We start from the raw sequence: 21,791 nt of genomic DNA, 5'->3' as shown, positions 1-21,791 counted from the left end.
TTTTCATGGGGTGTCCCTGTCCTAAAAGTGTGTCATCGTCTCTCTCTGGCTGTAGGAAACCCGACTTGGGAAGCTCATCAACGACGTCCGCAAGAAGACGAAGAACGAGGAGCTCGCCAAGCGGGCCAAGAAGCTGCTGCGGAGCTGGCAGAAGCTCATCGAGCCCGTGCACCAGAATGAGGCTGCACTGCGGGGGCTGGCGGGTGCCCCCGGCTCGGCCAACGGGGGCGCCCATAACTGCCGGCCAGAGGCAGGGGCGGGCGGCCCGCCCAAGAGCATCCATGACCTGAAGAACCGCAATGACATCCAGAGGCTGCCTGGGCAGCGGCTGGACAGGCTGGGCAGCCGCAAGCGCCGGGGGGACCAGCGCGACCTCGGTCACCCTGGGCCACCTCCCAGGGTCTCCAAAGTGAGCCACGACTCCCTGGTAGCCAACTCGTCCCCCCTTCCCACCAATGGGATCAGTGGGAGCCCTGAGAGCTTCCCCGGCCCCCTGGACAGCAGCGGGCACGTGGGCCCCGAGGGCAGCCGCCTGGAGCACAGCGAGAATGACAAGCACAGTGGCAAGATCCCCGTCAATGCCGTGAGGCCACACACCAGCTCCCCGGGTCTGGGCAAGCCCCCCAGGCCCTGCTTGCAGACGAAGGCTGTGGTGCTGCAGCAGCTGGACAGGGTGGACGAGACTCCAGGTCCCCCCCACCCCAAGGGGCCGCCTCGCTGCTCTTTCAGTCCCCGGAACTCACGGCACGAGGGCTCCTTTGCCCGGCAGCGGAGCCCGTACACATACAAGGGCTCCATGCCCAGTCCCTCGCCTCGGCCCCAGTCACTCGATGCCACACAGGTGCCGTCACCGCTTCCGCTGGCCCAGCCGTCCACGCCCCCCGTGCGGCGGCTCGAGCTGCTGCCCAGCGCAGAGAGCCCGGTGCGCTGGCTGGAGCAGCCTGAGGGCCACCAGCGGCTCGCGGGGTCGGGCTGCAAGGCAGGGCTGCCACCGGCCGAGCCCCTCCTGCCCCGGGCAGGCTTCTCCCCGGACTCCTCCAAGGCAGACAGCGATGCTGCCTCCTCTGGTGGCTCGGACAGCAAAAAGAAGAAGAGGTACCGGCCTCGTGACTACACGGTTAACTTGGACGGGCAGGTGGCCGAGGCAGGTGTCAAGCCTGTCCGGTTAAAAGAGCGGAAGCTCACCTTTGACCCCATGACGAGACAGATCAAACCTCTGACCCAGAAAGAGCCAGTGCGGGCCGACAGCCCTGTGCACACGGAGCAGCCGAGGACAGAGCTGGACAAGCCCGAGGCCAAGGCCAGCCTCCAGAGCCCTTTTGAACAGACGAACTGGAAGGAGCTGTCGCGCAACGAGATCATCCAGTCCTACCTGAGCCAGCAGAGCAGCCTGCTCTCGTCGTCGGGTGCACAGACCCCGGGCGCTCACCACTTCATGTCCGAGTACCTGAAGCAGGAGGAGAGCACTCGGCGCGGGGCCCGGAAGCGGCACGTGCTGGTGGCTCACAGCCCACCCACGGACCTCCCAGGGCTAAGCCGTGAGGTCACGCAGGACGATCTGAACAGGATCCAGGCCCATCAGTGGCCGGGGGTGAACGGGTGTCATGACACACAGGGTAACTGGTATGACTGGACGCAGTGCATATCGCTCGACCCGCACGGCGACGACGGGCGGTTGAACATTCTGCCTTATGTCTGCTTGGACTGACTGGCCTGTCGGGCTCTAAGTGCATTCCCACCTTGCAGTCAGCCATAGAGCCCGGCGCCTCCAGTGGTTGGGAATCCGGAGGGTGGGGGGAGGTCCGGCCTGGGGTGGGAGGGAGAGGGAACGAGAGTCTCTAGGTCTCTCTGTGCTCTTCCCTCAAAATTCTCCTTCTTTTGTGAAATGCTGCTACCAGTTTACTAACAAAATTGCAAAGGAAGGACCGCGTGGAAGGAAGGCCAGCAAAGTGAGTTCAGAACTCTATAGCAAACTAGCTATAAAAAGCGTTAGCCCCCCACCCTGGAAGAGGTGTGGACGCTTCCCAGCCCCCGGTGAGCTGGGACCTCAGTTGCAGGCAGGCACAGAAAACCTGTGGAAGAGGTTACCTTTAACACAGCAACAGAAGCACGCATCTCATCTCTGCATTTTCTGTTTTTTAACATGGCCCTGAGTGTTTGAGGCAGTGGGCAACGCTGTGGCCTCTGTTTGCACCCCACCTGGCCAGCTTTTCCATCATGGTGCCAGAAGCTTCTCAGCTGTAGCGAGCTGCTGGCATCAGGCAGGCCAGCTTGCCAGCCAGTTTGACCCATGCTCCCTGGGCGTCCACACATTTGTATCTGGTTTCAGTTACAACCCAATTTTTAAAGAAATGCTGCAAAAATTTAAGTTTTCTGGAGTTTATTTTACCCCCTCTTCCATCTGACCATCAAACGAGTAACGTTCCTTGTTCCTCCCTCTTCATTTTCCCCTTCCTGCACATATCTAGAAAAGTTCACCTTTCTAGAGTCTCCTCCCCAGAAAACACAAAAGTAACCGTGGGTGCTACTGGTGTGTAAGCTGTACTGTTGGGTGAGAAGAGACCTGTCTGTACGCTGGAAACACTCATAACCATTCCTTTAGATTCGTTTGCCTTATGGTTATTTGTCATAAATGCGATTTGCAAAAACAAGGAGCCTTAGTGAATGTACAGTACCTAGACTTCTGTGTTCTCAGGACGCAGAAGGGAGCAACTTTGCTATTTGGTCCAGTAAATGGACACCTTGTGATATAAATGTGGAAATAAAAAAAAAAAACATTTGCACAAACCAGTCTGAGAACTGTTTTTAATTTGGTCCTTTACAGCCATATCAGCCCTTTCTGGATTCTGGATTAGCCAAGACCTGGACCCCATATCCACGGTTCAGGCCCCACAGCTAGCCAGACCATGGGGAGGTGGGCAGGGCAAAGGCACAAAGTCAGCCTATTAACCTTCTGCATGGAGACTGACCTCACCTTGCCTTTCATTCACTCAGGGCCAAGATGCCTCTCCCATCTCTAGAGTCAGCTGCTAGCTTTGGGTGACAGAACAAGGGGCCACATCTGTCTCCATCCAGACCTCATCTTCCCCAGAAAGAAGCCCTCCCAAGCCGGCTCCACAACCCAGGTCTCACTGACCTTGTCTTAACCCCCTAAAATATTTGTAGTTCTTAAATGGCATGGCTCCAAGCTGTGTTTGGCAGCCTAGCCCTTGGCCCTAGCTAGCCCCAGGCTGCCAGCTCCCCATGCAGGCCTGGGGCTGTCTTACTGTCTGGCTGGGGCTGACTTTTTAAAAAATAACTTTTCTTCCTTGACTTCCTTGATAATCTTTTAATTCGTCCCCCTTGTCTCTGAAACTGTATGCTTCGGCTTTCTAGTTTTTTTCACTCTGGAATAGGTCTTGTCCATATCTACTTAATTTCACAGGTAAGGAAGCAGCTACCCCTTTAGAGGGGCAGCCCCACAGGGCAAACCATGGGGTCCAGGAACATTCAGTCAACCCAGAACCACAGTTTCAGAGCCAGTGGGGAATTCTGACATAGCCGTGGGGCAGGACACACCCACTCCTAGAAAAAGTAGGTGAAGTAACTTTAAGGGCAGTGTGAGGTTGAACTCTGCCCCTGCCGTCTACCATCTGTATGGATCTGGGCTAATCACTTTACTGCTGTGCACCTGTCCCCATTTGGGAGCTGCAAGTGCTACCCCAGAGTTGTGAGGACTAAATTAAATCATCAGACTTTAGGGTGGAAAAAAGGAAAGCATGTCAGCAGGACCATTTGTGCTGTGGAGTAACTAGTTTCCTAAGTCCACTGTGCCTGTTTTCTCACTTTGTAATATGGCCAGCTGACATGTGGGTATCCTGAGGGTGACATTATTCTTGTGACAAAGGGTCACAGGCACAGCTGGAAACTATTAGGGTGCAGGTTGGCATCCCATGAGCCTGTCCTCTCAGGCCTAGGCTTTGAGGGAGGTCACTGCTCCCCCACCCCCTCCAGGGACCACCTGTCCTGTGTCTGAGTATCTGGTCAGCCCTAGGGTACAAATATTGCCTGCCTTTGAGAACACAAGGCTAAGCTAAGACCTGCCACCAACATCTGGGGATCAAGTTGGGCTGTCACTTTTTAATTTGCCAAGTAAGGACACAGTAGAAGGAAATTTTAACATTCCCTATCCCCCCAAAAGTTGGAAGTACATGATTTTTCGAACAAAGTCCTTCAGTATAAGATCATCTTGCTGAAAACACCGTTTTGTTTTCCTCCGTTGCGGCTTGGGGCTGCTCTATCCCAGCCGGTCCTTGGGCGTCAGCAGTCGGGGCCAGCATCACGCCCCTCCCTCCTGCAGATCCCCTAGAGACAGGTGCCCGAGGAGGCTGCCATTATCACGGCTCCCAAATTGGCCGGAGGATCTAAGCCACGTCGCTTCCCTTCTCTGGGCTTCGGTCCGTCAGTCGGTGAAATGAAGATGGTAATACCATCTTCGTTTCACCGCACAGCGCACATCGAGTTCCCAGAACGTGCTCCGGGGCGCTCTGAGGTTGGCCCCTCTGTTGGAGTCCAGCCACGGGAGTTCGCTCCCGGTTTGCAGAAAGAATTTGGCCCAAGGAGAGGTTTTTACAATTCGGTTTCTCTCCCCGAAAGGTCTGGTCTTTTACCTTCGTTGTCCGCCGCCGGCCATCAGGAATCTGGCTGGGGGGCGCCGATGCAGCCCGGACATCGAGGTTTGACCCACGAACTCGATCGCCCGCTCACGGACACCGACGTGGCGGGGCCTAACGCTCCCGCCCGCCCCTCCTGCTTGTGCTCTGGGCCCCCGTCCCCGGTCCCCCGGGCCACCCCACCGCTTGAAGAGCCCTTGTGGCTTTACGGTCCCCGTTCCTTCCTTCCGCTTCCGGGACAGGCCCCTCCCTCCCCCTGTGCGCTTCCGGAGGGGGCGGGGCCTGCGCGCGCTACGTGGTGGCGGGCGCGTCTGCCGGCGCGTGTCAGTGACGCAAGAGGTGGCAGCCAATGGGGAGCGGCGTTGGCTGGCGCTCCCGCTCCCGTCCGGCCCCACCCCCGCCCGGCGTCGGGCCGTCGGACGGGCGGGAAGGGGTGGGTGCTCGGGGAGGATGGCGGTGGCGGCGGCGGTGGGAGTGGGCGCTGGCGCCGGGGGCCCAGGAGCCGCGGGCGGCAGCGGCGGGGCGCGCGAGGGCGCGCGGGTGGCGGCGCTGTGCCTGCTGTGGTACGCGCTGAGCGCGGGGGGCAATGTAGTCAACAAGGTGATCCTGAGCGCCTTCCCGTTCCCCGTGACCGTGTCGCTGTGCCACATCCTGGCGTTGTGCGCGGGGCTCCCGCCTCTGCTCCGCGCCTGGCGCGTGCCCCCGGCGCCGCCAGTCTCGGGCCCTGGGCCCGGTCCGCATCAGTCGCCGGGCCCGCTCCTGCCACCGCGCTTCTACCCGCGCTACGTGCTGCCGCTCGCCTTCGGCAAGTACTTCGCGTCAGTGTCTGCGCACGTCAGCATCTGGAAGGTGCCCGTGTCCTACGCGCACACCGGTGGGTGCCAAACCTGGCCTAGGGGAAGGCGGCCGGGGCACGCCGCCTGGGGCTTCGGCTCTTGGGTAGGAGCGCGCTGGCCGGGGTGCAGTCGACGGTCAGGAATGCCGGGCTGAGAAGTCAGCTAATGTCCGGAAGGCGCTGGAGGCCGCCAAAAGCTTTTAGCAAGAGAGGGACACGCACAGGGGTCTCGGGAAAGGAAGGGGCTGAGAAGAATGCTGGGAGCTGAGCAGGGCGGATCAGAACTGTTGGGTTAGGGGGAAGGCCCACAGAAATAGAAGAGCTGAAGCAGGTTGAGGGGCTGCCAAGCCTTCCCGCCCCTCCAGTGGAGTTGGGACAGAGTCCCAGGGTGGGTTCTGGGACTAGAACAGCTCCCTGAACGCCCCTTGCCTCTCTTTGCAGTCAAGGCCACCATGCCCATCTGGGTGGTCCTCCTGTCCCGGATCATCATGAAGGAGAAACAGAGCACCAAGGTAACCCAGGAGGGCTCTGGGCCAGTGGGGGCCCCAAGGGCTTTCCGGCTGTTGCCCAGCTGGTGACGTGGTCCAGGTTCCTGGCCTGCAGGCTGCCTGGCTTCCTGTCAAGGAAGGAAGTCAGCTTAGAGACCTCTGGTGGCTCTTTTGCTGCTAATGTTCTGGAATCACCCTGGGGGCAGTGGTGTGTGGGGTGTGTGTTCCTGAGTTGTCTCTGTTGGGTGATCTCAGGATGCTGCCATCCATCTCAAGTTCCTTCCTGTTTTGATTACCTACCTGGGGTTGCTGGTAGGCAACTTGGATAACTTGGTCCCATCCTGACCAGACACCCCATGCCCCTCCAGTGGGGTCAGGGTTGGAACACCCTTGGAACATCCGACTCCTTGCTGGAACGGAACTCTGACAGAGTTTCACATCTTTGCAAGAGATAGCGATCAGGTTGGGACTTCTGGGGTCAGAAGTGAAATGCTAGTCAGAGGAGTCCGATTTTGGCAAAGCCCAGCAAAGTCTTCACAATAAAAACAGCCAGGAATTGTGAATGTCTGGGAATGGAAGTGAAAACAACACGCAGAACCCAGGGCTGCATAGGGAAGATGCTCCGGGCACAATTCAGGGTCTGTTCAAGATGCCAGGCCTGGGTATTTCCTGGCTTGGAGGGAGAGAAGCTGTGGAGTCAGCCAGAGACAGCCTTTCCCTGTGTCCTTAAGTGGAAGTGGGACTCCTGTTGTCCCAGCTGGAATCCATTTCATGCTGGACAGAGCTCCTCTTTCCTATGTGGTTGGTTTCTGGCATCCTGTATTTTATGTAACTTAGAACGGCGGTGCCCTGGATCAGCTTATAGAAATGGGGCCACCTCTGGCTGATGTTTTCTTTCAGCCAGTCTTTTCCCCTGCAAGATCTGGGCGCGCTCTGCAGCCCACCCGCAGGGTGACGTCAGGTGTGACTTGTCTCCCCAGGTCAGGAGTTGCCTGAGAGGTGTGCGGCTGCATCTCTCCATATCACATTGTGTTTATCAGGTTTCCTGTTGTAAGGGACATTGTACCCGGCTTGGGCGGGAAGCCAGAACCTTACACAGAGAGGAAAGACAGGGGAATGGCTTAGGCAGGAGACTAAGGATAATGATAGAGTAAGTGTGGCCCCACCCTGTTTGGATAAGCTGGGTAATCATTCCTGATCTCTGGGGAAGAAATGGGACTTCAAAAGGGAGAGCCTGAGGGCGACAGCCAGTAGTGGGGGGAGCAGGAATTCTGGAATTCAGAGGCTTCCCTCGGCCCTGTGTGTGGGCGTTGGTGGGGTGGAAGCCTCACCACCCCCTCCTAAAGTCTCCCAAGTGCTTTAAGAGTATCCTTTGTAGAAGGATGAGCCAGGAGTAAGAAGAGCTAAGTGTGGGGAATGGATCCCATTTTAGCCACCAGAGTTCCAGGGCCATTCCTTGCCCTAGGCCCTGGAAAGCTTGAGCCTTCTGGAAGGCCCCCTATCATGGCACTCGCTACTCGTTCTTTCGGCCAGCAGTTACTGGGTTGCCTGCCGTGTGCTGGGCACCAGGAGCAGTGAACAAGGAGCTGCCCTAAGCGAGTGCAGGGACGCAGACAATGTAAAGGGCGCTTATAGTGAATGGAGAGCGCTATTCCCTGGAACACACAGCAGAGGAAACTGACAGCATCTAGGGGGAGGTGAGTCAGGGAAAGTTCTTGTGTTTGTGAACTGACACCTGAAGGGAAAGGAGGTCTCCAGCTGGAGAAGGTGTCGGGGGAGTGTCCCTACCAGGGATAACTGCATGTTGGAAGAGCCCAAAATAAGAGGGACCCGGCCAGCCTTTCAGACGATTGAAAGTTTCAGACCCTGGTGTGTTGGTGGCAGCAGCTGGATAGATCCTATTGAGACCAGCCCTGGTTTGTGGCTCTTAATGGGGGTGATGGTATAGGGGGTGGGGCCACCCACAGTGATACAGCCCTGCCCTCAGGTACTCCGAGAACCATCTGCGTCCTACCCCCCTCAGCGCCCCCTAGAGCATCACTGTCGTGGCTAACACGGTTGTTAAAAGGGGTAGGCAGTGTCCTTTTGGGGAGGGAAAAGACAGCAGCTGAGGCTTTCCTCTGGTCATCTGTGTTGGGTGGCCCAGCTCAACCCTGGCCCATCAGCCCCTCCTGCCCTCCTCTCACAGGTGTACCTGTCACTCATCCCCATCATCAGCGGCGTCCTGCTGGCCACTGTCACGGAGTTGTCCTTCGACATGTGGGGGCTTGTCAGTGCCCTTGCTGCCACACTGTGCTTCTCGCTTCAGAATATTTTCTCCAAAAAGGTATTTGGGTGCCATCCAGGGTGCACCTGGTGTTGCAGGGGTGTGCGGGTGGCATCTAAAAAAAAGTGGCCAAGTAGGGATTTCTTCGGTGTTGGAACAAAACAAATCCTGTTGCCCTTCTGCTGGTTTTCTATTTGTTTGGTTTTTAAATAGCTTTTTTGTTTTTTTATTATAAAGTTCGCCTACATTCAATGTGAAAAAATGGAGAAAAGCCCAATGAAAAGAAATCAGAAAACTTATTGAGCACCCACTGTGTGCCAGGCACCACAGTAGGTGCTGGAGACAAAGAATCAAGAGAGACCTGCCCTCTGCCGCAGGGTTTCCTCTTTACTGAGGAAAGTCGCAGTGCTGTCCCCTAAGGAGAACTACTATTAATGCTAGAGTTTTTTCCTGCACAGTTCTTAGAGTTGTAATATTATACATACTTTTCAAATTCTGCTTCGTTCATTTATTATTGCAACACTGCATGCTCCCATATCATTGAAAGTTATTGCTCCTAACTCCAGTAATAATCACATCTTTTCAGGTGTCACAAGTAACGCAGTCAGTTTCCCTGTTGCAGACGCAGATTATTTCCAGCTATTCACTATAAATAATATTGTAATGAACGTCTTGGTGCATAACATTTTTCTGTCTCTCAGGTTATTTCCTTTGGATAGGTTTACAGTTCTTGGGTCAGAGGGTATGAGATGTTTATGGCTCTTGATATACTTTATGCCAATTTAGACATTAACCAGTGCCACTTCAGAGTGCCTGTTTTACTGTAGCTTCACCAGCATTGAGTGTCGGTGTTTTTTGTTTTTGTTTTGTTTTGTTTTGTTTCTTTTCTCCATCCTTCATGTACGAAACATCGTGCCTGTTTTGGACGTGGGCTGTGTGTCTCGTCATAGGTGCACTTTCAGGTTTGGCAGTCAAGGTCAGATGTCAGAGTTAATGTACAGTCACCATGTTTGGGGCCTGGGTAAGCGGAGCCCCTCTTGCCACTTAATAGTTTCGATCAGCCTTTAAAGAGGTTTTCTCCCTTCAGGTATTAAGAGATTCAAGGATCCACCATCTCCGGCTGCTGAACATCTTGGGCTGCCATGCCGTCTTTTTTATGATCCCCACGTGGGTCCTGGTGGACCTCTCGGCTTTCCTGGTCAGCAGCGACCTGGTGAGTTGGCCTGTGTCAAGAACATGGCCTTTTCTTAACTGGTTCCAAAGTAGGCCCTTTGTCAGGGGGTTACGCCTCTGTGTTGACTTTGGGGCATCTGAGGCCTCTGATAGGCAGCCCTTTTAGCCCTCAGCCCTTTGATGACTCACACCGCTTGCAGTTGAGCAAGAAGGCTGCCTGTGCATTTCCTTCTCTGTCATGCATGCTAGATCCTAGCTGCTGATAGCTGCTGCATTTGTGCCAGTACATTCAAGGAAGAAAACAAGCACAAGCAAGTTTCCCATCTTGACAGTCTGGTTCAGATCTCACTTTGCCTTTTGGAAACTGTGCTTGCACTGCTCGAGTCCTTTCTTGGTGTCATCTCTGCACTTCCATTGGCACCAGATGTATCCATAGCTCTCTAGGCACAGGAAAGAGCATCTTCCCACCACCTACAGGACCAGCCTCCAGAGAATGTGCTAGAAACTAATGCAGGTGACAGTGATGAGAAGGAGGTTCTTCCAGGCCCCAGTTAGGTGGAGTCAGTGTTTATTAGGGCTTAATGAGGTCTGACTGGATTCTTGACATTGGTCTTTAATCCCTACCACCACCTATGGATGTAGTGGAGGTTATCTCTGGTTTCCAGGTGAGGCAACTGTGGCTCTGTGTTCTAACTTCCCTTCCATGTTGATTAGCTGTAATGTTTCTGTGAAGAACTTTCCATCATAGGCTGGAACTAGTTTGTTACCTGAAAGTACAGTGCACGAAAAGCAGTTTCCTTCTAGTTACCAGTTTTCAAAGTAAAGAAAGCCAGGGAGTGTTAACCAGGGAGTTGAGGGTTTCTTTTGGGTGAAGGAGGGTTCTTTGATTTATTTACTTTTCAGTATCATTGTGAACTTGTGTTTGTCAGTTGTATGTGTTATTTTGTTAAATATTCAGAGTATCTTGTCTGGGCTGATGGAGTCCTTCTTATTGGCTCCCTGCCCTTCTGATAGCACATATCAGCCTTGGGTAACTTTTGGCCCCACAGGACGTCCTCCCTCATCTTGTGCGCCTCCCATCCCAGACCTGCAATCAGCCACTCCTTCAGGGACCCGGGTTGCTTTTAGCAGAGAGAGATTCGTGTTTAGAGATACCATCTCAGTGCCACGTGTGCTCACTGCTGTTGGGTTGTCATTGTTTTTAAGACTTGGCAGTAAAAAACCAGGAAAGACGTATCTGGTGGTGGAGGGGAGAGCTTATCCTGATTCATTCTAAGTCCAGTTTAACATTGCAGCATTTATTACTGCTTTGATTTTGCGTGTGTGTGTCTTTCCTGGTACACTTGGTTTCTCACAACGTTTCTCATTCGCAATACACTACGGAAACTGTTCATACGTGATTCTACTGTACACACATATAACTGCTTCAGAGTGAGACTCCCTACCAGGCAACTGCAGATAGCGTACAGAGAAACAGTAAAGATTTCTTGGCAGCTCTGTCTGTCCTTAAAACAGGTTTCGTTACAGACGTACAACTGGAATACTGTGTTCTAAGGGCACTTGAAATAATTGTTTTCACAATGTGCCTCTGTCACCAACTTCTTGTGCATTTGGGTTCCTTTACTTCCATTTGTTTTCAATTTCTAGGCAATTTTTTTTCCTCACTGAATATATCAAACCTTTATATTTCCAAACCCAAATGATATGACAGGGTTTATTCAAAGAAGTCTAACTTCAGTCCCTGTTGCCTCCCCACTGCCGACCCCTATAAGTAGCCATTTTTATGATCTTGGTTTACCCTCTCAGTGTTTCTTTTCGCAGACATAAGCAAATTTCTATATACGGTTGGCCCTCCATATCCATGGGTTTCGAGTCCCCGTATTCAACCGAGGATCAAAATTTTCATCCGAGGTTGGTTGAATCTGCAGATGTGAAACCCACAGATACGGAGGGCCGACTATAAATTGTACTACGCCATTTTATATGAGAGACTTTGAGCATCCTCAGATTGGGGGCTCCTGGAACCAACGCCCCACAGATACTGAGGGCCAAGTGTGTTCATACCTACCTCCTCCTTACACAAAAAGTGGCTTTTTAGATACTTAGGAAAGAGTGCCTTGCTCTTTTCACTCAATGACATGTCCTGAAGATCACCCCATACTGACCTGTTAGGTCTTTTTTGTTCCTTTTATTGACTGCATAGTATTGTCTATAGGTTTGGCTTCAGTTCGGTTACACTGTCCTGTTACAACTCATTGGGGTCTGTGTGTATACACACAAACAGGTATACGTAGGCTTTGCTCTGCTCTCTCTCTTTTATTTTTTTGTCTGCTCTCTTTGCTTTGCGTTTCTCTTGTATTTTGGATATTTTTCGGTTTTCTTCTAGTTTTTCTCATTGAGGCCATCTATTTTTTACCTTGATGGGGACCTTGTGCGTTTTAACAGCAGCCCTAGGAGCATGCAGTAGTCCACAGTGCTGCCGCCTGAAGGCGGGGTTCCTGTCGGGGCTCCTCCTCTCTGCCCTGTGTCTCTCAGCCAGGTGAGTTAGCTCTGTTCCAGTGTGGCGCTCCATAGTAGGAGGAAGGAGGTTCAGGTTGGAGAATATCAGCTGGGGCCTGCTATTCGCCATGTTACCAAGAAAGGCTACAGAGGGCAGTTCCCAGACACGCCCAGCCCTGATGCCAACAGTTCAGCTGAAGCCAGGCACGGATCACCAGACTTGGGAGCAGGAAGCCTAGTTTTAAAGTTTGGACACGATGTGTGAAACAGGTATTTGAAAACTGGAAAGTAAATGGGAGCAGGCAGGCTGGTAGAAAAAGCCAGATTGCAAAGTACCACTGAGCCATCTGTGAGTTTGCCTTTCTTTTGCCTCCTGTGTCTCCAGCCTGGACTCAAGGCAGCCGGAAATGCAGAAGTGGGCACTGGGGAAGAAGAGAGTCAAAAGCCCTCTATGCTGGCTTGCAGACGGGGAAAGGAGATTCCTGATGTTCAGAGAGAGTAGAGGAAATCCCCCATTTTCTCTGTTTCCTTTGTTCTCTCGCATCCCAGGCCCCCAGCAATCCCATGGTAGTGGCGGCAGCAGGTCCCACGGGCACCTGAGATGCTGAGGGGGGCAGCCTCCCTCTGCAGTCAAAGGATGGGATTAGCCCCATTGCATTTTTTTTCTCCCTTCATCCTCCCACTGCTTGGCCCCCGAAAGGAGGTGCAGTTGTGGGAAAGACACAGCAGAATGGGGTAATTAATTCCAACTTTCTGACTGGAGGACTGAAAGAGGGAGCCCTCAGAAACCATAAAGTACCAAGGAGACATGGAGAGGAGGAACCCAGAGAAAGTGACCTCATAAAACATGAAATCCTGGGCCCACTCCTGAGCTGCACACGTGGGAATCTGATCCTAGCAGCATACAAAGACAGGATAGACTACTACCCAGGACCAAGAGTGACAACTGGGTAGAGCACACTCAGGACAGAGCTGTGTACCACTGAAAAGGCTTTGAAAACAGAACTGACATTGGAACCACAACCCACAGGAGGCTGCTCAAGCTTGTAGCCCGAACCCAACTGAGTCTGCTAAAACCAAATATTGACGTTCCCCATGGGACTTAAATGAGACCTACAGTCTTATAATGTTCTAACTGTCCAGGATGTAATCCAAAATTACTTGGCATATGAAGAACCAGGAAAATTTCAAGTCTTGTGGGAAAAGATAATCAACAGATGCCAACACTGGGATGACCCAGATGTTGGAATTATTGGACAAAGACTTTAAAGCAATGATATATAATCATGCTCCAAGAATGCTCTTGAAACAAATGGGAAGAACAGAAGATAGATAGAACCGATGGAAGTTCCAGAATGGAAGGAACAGCTTAAACACTCACTGGATGGGCTAAGCAGAATGGAGGTGACAGAGGAAAGTCCATAACTTGAAGATAAATCAATAGAAATTATCCAGTTGAAACCACAGAGAGAAAAAGATGAAAAGACAAAGAAAAAATCTTTGAAAACAGCCAGAGAAAAACGATGCAGTATTTATAGAACAGCAGTTTGGATGACTGCGGGTTTCTCGTCAGAAACAATGAAAAGCAAAAGTAGAATAACATTTTTTTTAAAGTACTGACACTAAGGAACTATCAACAGATTATATCCAGCAAATATAGAATCTTCAAAATCAACAGAACTATAGAAAATCAGCAAGAATAAAGAACTGAATGCCACAGTCAACCAACTGGATGTCTCATTGACATTTCCAGAATACGCTACCCAAGAGCAGCAGAATAGTCATTCTTTCAAGTGTACATGTGGAACATTCACCAAGATCATATTCTTTGTTACAAAACAAACCTTAACAAAAGGATAGGAAACATGCGAAATATATTCTCTGATCATGATGAAATCGGAAGTAAATGACAGAAAGGTAATGAAAAAATCTCCAAACACTTGGAAATTAAACAGCACATTTCTAAATAATCCCTGGGCCAAAGACGAAGTCTCAAGGGAGAAAAAAATTTTTTTCAACTTAAGCAAAACTGACCAAAAACGAGAGAGAGAGAAGACACTACAAATATGAGGAATGAAAGAGGGAATAGCACTGCAGAACTCACAGACCTTAAAACCATAAGAATACTACTGACAGCTCTATACACATAAATTCAACAATAGATGAAATAGACCAGTTCCTCATAAACCACAAACTATCAAAACACACCCACTCAAGATGAAAAAGATAACCTGAGTCTCAGAGCTATTAAAGAAATTGAATTCGTAGTTTAAAACCTTCTAAAAAGAAGTCATCAGGCCCAGATGGTTTTACTGGTAATTTCTACCAAACACTTAAGGAAAAATAAACACCAGTTCTACACAATCTCCTCCAGAAAACAGAAAAGGAAAGGAACACCTTTGGCTCATAACAAAACCAAGAAAAAGACCAAAATCCCTCATGAACACGGAGGCAAAAGTTCTTAACAAAGTATTAGAACAAATCAAATGCAGTGATATATAAAAACCATGCTACACTATGAAAAAGTGGGATTTCAATCAAGAATGCAAAGCTAATTCAATACTTGAAAATCAGTCAGTGTAATCTACTATAATAGTCTAACAAAAATCATGTATTCATACCAACTGATGCAGAAAAGGCATTTGACAAAGTCCAACATCCAGTCATGAGTTTTAAAAAGTCAACAAACTAGAAATAGAAGGAAACTACCTCAACTTGATCAAGGGCATATATAGTTAACATCATAATGATGAAAGATTGAAGGCTTTTCCCCCTAAGTTCAGGAATAAGGTAAAGATGTTTACTTTCAACATGCATATTCCACATCATACTTGACATCGTAGCCAGGGCAACAAGACAAGAAAAAGAAATACAGATTTGAAAGGACAAAATAAAATTCTCTATACCCAACAAAATTTTATTCTTTAGTATTAATTCAACTATAAATCACTACTTAAATTTTAATTTTTCTCCTTGTCAAAGGTGTAAATGAAAAAAAAGTTGAGATACTAATCTATCTGTGGGTGTGTGTATACATGGAGATAGATATATACCTATATATATTAAAAATTTTTTAATATAGAAAAGCTGATTGGAAAATTTACATACATTGACTGGCAAGAGAACTGGAATAGCCAAATAAGTTTGAGAGAGAAGAATAAAGTTGGAGGAATCACACTACATAATTTGAAGGCTTAGTATAAAGGTATGGATATTGGTGGAGAGAGACATCGATCAGTGGAGCAGAATAGGCAGTTTGAACTTATACTCACAAATATGGGTAACTGATCTTTGATGCAGGTTCAAAGGCAATTCAATGGAGAGAGGATAGTTTCTTTAACAAATGGTGTTGGAACAATTGGACATCCATAAGCAAAAACTGAGGCTTGACTTCAACCTCACACATTATACAAAATTTAATTCATAATGTACTCTAGACTTAAATTTAAGAGCAAAAATGATAACCTTTAGAAGAAAACAGAAGAAAAATCTTCACGACTTGGGATTAGTTCTTAGACATTACACCAAAAGCAAAGTCCATAAAGAAAATAATTGGTAAATGGGGGCTTCCTCAAAATTAAAAACTTTCGCTTTCCAATACACTATTAAGCAAAAGAAAGACAAGCTACAGACTGGGAAAAAATATTTGCCAATGCGATACTGACAGAGGACTTATGTTCAGGATATATGAAGAACTCTCAAAATTCAATAGTAGGAAAACAACTTGTTTAAAAATGGGCAAAAGACTTGAACTTCACCATCGTGATTGTACAGATGGCATGTGAAATATGTTCAACATCATTAGTCATTAGGGAAAAGCAAATTAAAACCAAGATGAGGTGCTACTTCGTATCCAGTAGGGTGGCTACAATGAAAAGTACTGGCAGTACCATGTTTGTCGAGGCTGGGCCACAACTGGAATTCTCATATATCGTTGGAGCAAGTGCAAAGTCATGCAGCCACTCTGGAAAACATTTGGGAGTTTCTTCTGAAGTTAAACATACACTGACCATATGTCCCAGCAGTCTCACTCCTGGGTATTTACTCTAGAAATGAAATTCACATTCACACAGAAGCCTGTACATGAATGTTTATAGCAACTCTATTCATGATCACAAAGTATTGGAAACAACCCAAATGTCACTCAACGGGTGAATGGTTAAGGTAACTTCGGTATGTTTGTACAGCAGAACATTTCTCAGCAATAACAACTGTCATCCCTTACAACAACTTGGGCGGGGGGGCGGTTAGAGGCATTATGCTGAATGAAAGAAACCTGTCTGAGAAGGTTCCATGCTGTATCATTCCATTTATAGGACAGTCTCCAAAAGATGAACCTATCATGAGGAACATAGCAGTGGTTGCCTGGGTTGGGGGAGGGGGTTTGCACAAAGAAGCCCTGGGGAGTGTTATGGGGTGATGGAGCTGTTCTGAATCCTGATTGCAGTGTTGGCTACATGCGTCAATTCCACCGGGAGGAAGAAACACTTGACTTTATTGTTATGTCAGTTCTTTTAAAAAGCTGGATTGCCTGGGTTCCTTTCCTGCAAGATAGATATCTTTGCAAGCTGGCTGCCTTGTAAAAATAGCTTGGAAGTCCATATGGGTCACCTCAGGGAAGAACTGCTGGGAGAACAGGCCAGCTCACCCTGAAGGCGTGCTGGTGGGCTCACATGCCTTACAGAGGCTATTATCCCAACTAGGGCAACGTTCTGGGCAATTCTGAGCAGGTCGCCTACTCAGATCTCCCTCACCTTTAAGAGGACTACGTGATCGTTCCCTATCAGAGGGTGGTAGAGATAGAATCAGGCCGCTGCCCTAAGATTGCTGCAGCTCCCATCCTGGCAGGGCCACTAGACACCACTGTCCTGGGCGGACCCAGCTGCATCCTCCTCTGTCAAAGGCCAGAGCAGCCTGGGAACTGGCCTGGGATCAGCCCAGGCTCTTTGAGGAGTTCTGTGGCCCCGACGTCTGCTAGTTGTGGTTTCTTCTGGACCCCCTTCATTAGGGTAGCTTACTTCTGGTGAGGGTCAAATGGTAACTAAAATTTTGACGATAGCATCACCTCCTGTTTGTTTGGCCTTGGGATTGTTTTAAAGCACTTTCAAAGCCATGATTGCATTTGATCTTCATAGCAGCAGCGTTGTGTGGACTTATCAGGGGTCAATCTTTCCCATTTCATAGATGAAGGAAACAGAGAGGTCGAGCAGCTTGCCCGGGGGGGTTCCCAGCAATGGGGCAGACCCAGAGCCTCTGGCTCCCAGCCTTGGGCGGGGAGGGGAGGGTCTTCACACACCCAGAGGCTGCCTTCCCAGGACCTCCCCATTTTATACAATGCATCATGTCTGCTGTGGTTTAAATGTCTGTCACCCCCCACCAAATTCATGTGTTGAAGCCTAACTCTCAGTGTGATGGTGTCGGGAGGTGGGGCCTTTGGGAGCTGATTAGGTCATGAGGGTGGAGCCATCATGAATGGGATTCATGCCCTTATGAGAGACCCCAGAGAGCTCCCTCACCACTTCCGCCATGTGAGGGCCCAGTGAGAAGGTGCCACCCTGAACCAGGAAAAGGGCTCTCACCAGATGCGGAATCTACTGGCGCCTTGATCTTGAACTTCCAGCCTCCAGAACTGTGAGAAATAAACATCTGTTGTTTGTAAGCACCTTCAGCCTGTGGTATTTTGTCTTAGCAGCCCAAACAGACTGAGGTGATGTCCAGAATGCAGACCTCGCTCTGCTAACCCAGAGCCCCGGCCCTCACTGGACAGGGATGAGGGAAGGCTTTGGTTTGTGTCATACTCTGCACCCCTTGGGTAGCTGATGTCCCCCCGAACCTCCGCTTCCTCAGCAGGAAAGGGTGGTGATCATTATTATTGTTGCTCCATGCAGAGTGTCGTGAAGGTCAGAGGTTGTATAGATAAAGCACCTGGTATCACATGATGACCCACCTGGGTCTGTTCCCCAGCGAATGTGTGACCCTGATAAGCCGCTGTGTGTCACCCCCCCTGCCAGGGCAAGCGTGTGACCGCAGTGCTGTTCTCGCTCCCCCGTCTCTGTAGACCTATGTGTCCCAGTGGCCTTGGATGCTTCTGCTCCTGGCTGTCAGTGGCTTCTGTAACTTTGCCCAGAACGTGATTGCCTTCAGCATCCTCAACCTCATCAGCCCTCTGAGCTACTCGGTCGCCAACGCCACCAAGAGAATCATGGTCATCACAGTGTCCCTGATCATGCTGCGAAACCCAGTCACCAGCACCAACGTCCTGGGCATGATGACGGCCATCCTGGGAGTCTTTCTGTACAACAAGGTGAGTCTGGGGTGGGGGGAGGCTGTCCCCCGGGACGCCCAGGGAGTCTACCAAGAGTTGGCCGGGGCGGGGAATGGAAGGGGCCTCACCAGGAACTAAGAGGCCCGGGTTCCAGCTGCCAGCTTTGCCACTGACTGGTTTATGGTCTACGCTCAGCCCCCTCTGCCCAGGGCTTCCTTTTCCTGTGTAGATGACCCCAGGCTCATGCCTCAGTCCAGTGTGGCTCTCGGGTCTACTGAGGCTTTATCAGGAATTTCCCTCCCTCCTTGCGAAGATTGTTTGTTCCGATGTAAGGCTGTGGGATGGCTGACAGGTAGGGCCGGTCCAGTAACAGTTCACTGGCCATGCCCAGCCCCGCTAGGGATGACACTTGTGTTGGCCTTGAAGGCTGCTTGGCTGTGAATCTCGAGCTCCCCTCTGTCCTCTGTGCGTGTCCTGGACAAGGAGCCAGTGGTCTCACTGCTCTCTTGACCTCGCAGACCAAGTATGATGCGAATCAGCAAGCCCGGAAGCACCTCCTCCCCGTCACGACAGGGGACCTGAGCAGTAAGGAGCATCATCGGAGCGCCCTGGAGAAGCCCCACAACGGCATTCTCTTCCCCCAGCACGGGGACTATCAGTACGGCCGCAACAACATCTTGACAGATCACTTCCAGTACAGCCGGCAGAGCTACCCAAACTCGTACACTTTGAACCGTTACGACGTGTAGAGTCTAGCGACCAGGGCAGGACGTTCTGCCAATCCTCCCTCTTACCCCCCAGCAGTACCAGAAACTTCTGACAACCAGTGAATGTACAACCCGGCCAAGGGGGGATGGTGCAGAACCATCAGAAGACCCTGGGGTTCCCGGCCCCCTGGGGGCAGCAGGACGCCGTCCCTGCAGTGGGGACCACTGCTCCCGAGCTCCGGTGTTTCATGCCCTTTCTTCCTGGAGTCTGTCTTCTGAGGGCTGCGTCGCCATATGGAAATCTCGTCCGGCTTTTACCTTTCTGTGTGGACTTACTTCCCAAGTCATGTTTTTCAGAGTTCTTGTTCTGTTTTCCAGATGACAGCCAGGACCCTCTCTGGAAAGGACACAGACCTCGGAGTGGGCAAGAGGTGGTTTGCAGGGAGGGTGGCAAGGGTGGTGCTTGGTGACAGGCTAGCAGCTTTAATTCCACTGCTCAGGTAGGCGTAGGACTGGTGCAGCCATGGAGCAGAGGAGTGTAACGGTTATTGAAAACATCTCCAGCCACAAAGATGGACTCAGCTTTCTGATCAGCCCATGGCTGTTTGCAGTTCTGGCAAACGTTCCCCAGTGCAAAGCTATTGTAATTAGCATTGAATTCTTAGAGCCTAATTCTGACACAAAAGTCAGAGGTGGCGTGTGCCCGGATCCAGAGGGAAAGGTGGCCACTGTCTCCTGGGCTCCCTCTTCCGTTGGTGGAGCAGGGCATCTCTCCTCTCGGAGCAGCAAGGAGGAGGGGACGCAGGGCTGTGAGAAGGATCATGAGGAAATCGTGTTCAGTGTTTCAGGCTCTATTTCTATATTTGTTTTGTTTCTTGAGCTTTCACCACTTCTGTGCTGACTTAGTAGGATGTTTGGGGGGGTGATGTTGGCTTTATGAGGATCTTGCATTTTCCTAGGGCAAATTTTGTAGCTGTCTGTGCTTTTATGCCCCCATCCCCCTTAGGGGATGCAGGATGCATGAGGATCAGCTTATGGTTGGAAAACCCTTTTGTTTTTAAGCATTTAAAAACAAGAAAAGTTGCTGGCGATGCCTGTCTCAGCACATTGCTGCGTTTAGTAGCAAGGAAGTGTTTTGAAAAGCTGGTCACTAGCTTTTCTAGTGAGCAGTCCCTGAAAGTGAGATAAATCAAGAATGTCATCTCGATAGTTCGTGTCATAGATGAGAGCTCAGTGCTCTGATTTCCATTAGCTGTTCTTGTGGTGTTTGCATTAGGATCTGAATCATGTCCCAGTGAAGCGGCAAGCACCAAGCTAGGATTTCGTTTGCCAAATCAGTCTTTGGTCAAGAAAAAGTTTGGGTTTTGGCAAAATCACTCGAGGAAAATTATGCGACCCTAGTGGGTAACCCATGTGCTGAGGTCCAGGTCGGGACACCTGGCATCACTAGAGACTGTGCCCTCGGAAAGGACCACTTGCTTGGCTCTGAGGGTCTTCGCTGATGGCAGCCTTCTTCCTTCAGCCCTGTCCCCGGCCTCTTGAACAGGCACTTGGCTTGATCAGCAGATGGGATATCGGGTCACCCTTTACCTCCTGGCATGTGAGACGGTTCTGTTTCAAGGAAGTACCGCTTGACTCCTGTTTGTTTTGGTAATTAGAATTTTGTACTTAGAGGTTACACTTTTGTCAGCTTATGAATGGGCGACTCCTGGAGAGGTCACAAGAACCCCTTGTGGCCTGTGAGTTCAGTACCACTGGCCTAAGGAGTCCCTGTTTGTCGTTGTCTTGCTTTTGAATTACTTTGGCCACAAGTTCTGAGACAATGCTGTGTAAAACAGGAAGGGGCCGTTCTGAAGGGTGTTATTTGTGAAAAGAACCTGCTGAGTGCCTTCACCAGAGGCAGTAGAGTCTGCAGTTGAACCACAATAAATGGGGATAATTTTGCACAGCATAGACATTACAGTAGTTGTCTTTATGATAGGAACTGATTTCTTGAACGTATAATTGAACTCCAAAATGAATTATGCCTCTATGCAGGTTTAATGAAATTTCTGAGGTTGCTGAAATGTGTATATTTGTTTTCCTTTTCCAGTGCAAGATCTGCTGGTGAGGGGAAATATCTGACTGGTTTTATTACGGTTTATACATGAATAAATGGGATATTTAGTTCTGTACATAAATCTACAGTGAGTACATACACTGGAATGAGAGACAATCATATTAGACCAAATCATCAGATCAAAAGACAAAGACATACTTTTGAGACTTGAAAGTTCAAAGCTGACACTGACCTCCTGAAGGCCAGTTTTCCAGCCACTTGCTGCCCTTGCTCAACCCTCCACCCCACTCTCAAATCCACATTTGCAGCTGGGTTCCCCTCACCTCCTCATTGCCAGGGATTGTGACAGCTAGTTCACCCATCCGTGGTATGGTCTGCAAAACTAACTCAAACCCAACTCCTTCGTTTTACAGAAGGGGAAACTGAGGCTCAGAGGGCATTTTTAAATAGTGTTTGTTCACTATCTTGAGACTCAGTGTGGCATTTTTAAGCACCTTATTTTAATTCATTCATTATTGGGAAAATCAAACCCCTGTTACAAAGGAGAGAAGCCAAATAGGTTCAAATGAAGAAGCACTTGGAATTTCTGGATTTTACTGTGTATTTGGCATACATCATGCAACAGGCCCTCTGTTATCACTGGGACATAACCAGACCTGGATACCTTAAGGTCTAACAGCCTTAAGGACATAGAACATTAAATTATTGAAGAATCTGAACATTGTGAATTCCTTTTTTCAATTGTCACCTTGTTTTCAGGACTTTTCTTGCTATAGACTGTTCTGTGGGAATGATACTGTGTATATTCGTGGCTGGCATTTACCAAAAATAAATGGTGGTCTCCAGG

The 21,791-nt window shown here is 50.0% G+C and overlaps 2 protein-coding genes across 2 annotated transcripts in view; both read left to right on the top strand.

The window, feature by feature from the left end:
- MED26 (mediator complex subunit 26) overlaps nucleotides 1-4,930 on the top strand; it is a 41,518-nt gene extending 36,588 nt beyond the window's left edge. Inside the window, exon 3 of the mRNA XM_033853850.2 lies at nucleotides 56-4,930. Coding sequence (XP_033709741.1) covers nucleotides 56-1,708 — 1,653 coding nt within the window. The 3' untranslated portion in view covers nucleotides 1,709-4,930. The remainder of the gene's footprint in view (nucleotides 1-55) is intronic.
- Nucleotides 4,931-5,049: 119 nt separating this feature from the next.
- SLC35E1 (solute carrier family 35 member E1) lies at nucleotides 5,050-21,663 on the top strand. Its single transcript, XM_019951191.3, has 6 exons — nucleotides 5,050-5,526; nucleotides 5,929-5,999; nucleotides 8,164-8,301; nucleotides 9,329-9,454; nucleotides 17,972-18,217; nucleotides 18,697-21,663. Exons 1-6 carry the CDS (start codon nucleotides 5,103-5,105, stop codon nucleotides 18,925-18,927), a joined length of 1,236 nt encoding a protein of 411 aa, XP_019806750.1. The 5' UTR covers nucleotides 5,050-5,102; the 3' UTR covers nucleotides 18,928-21,663.
- Nucleotides 21,664-21,791: the final 128 nt, after the last annotated feature.

This window comes from Tursiops truncatus, chromosome 3, assembly GCF_011762595.2.
Source record: "Tursiops truncatus isolate mTurTru1 chromosome 3, mTurTru1.mat.Y, whole genome shotgun sequence".
NCBI classification, from domain to species: Eukaryota; Metazoa; Chordata; class Mammalia; order Artiodactyla; family Delphinidae; genus Tursiops; species Tursiops truncatus.
This window is presented reverse-complemented; position numbering and strand designations above follow the sequence as displayed.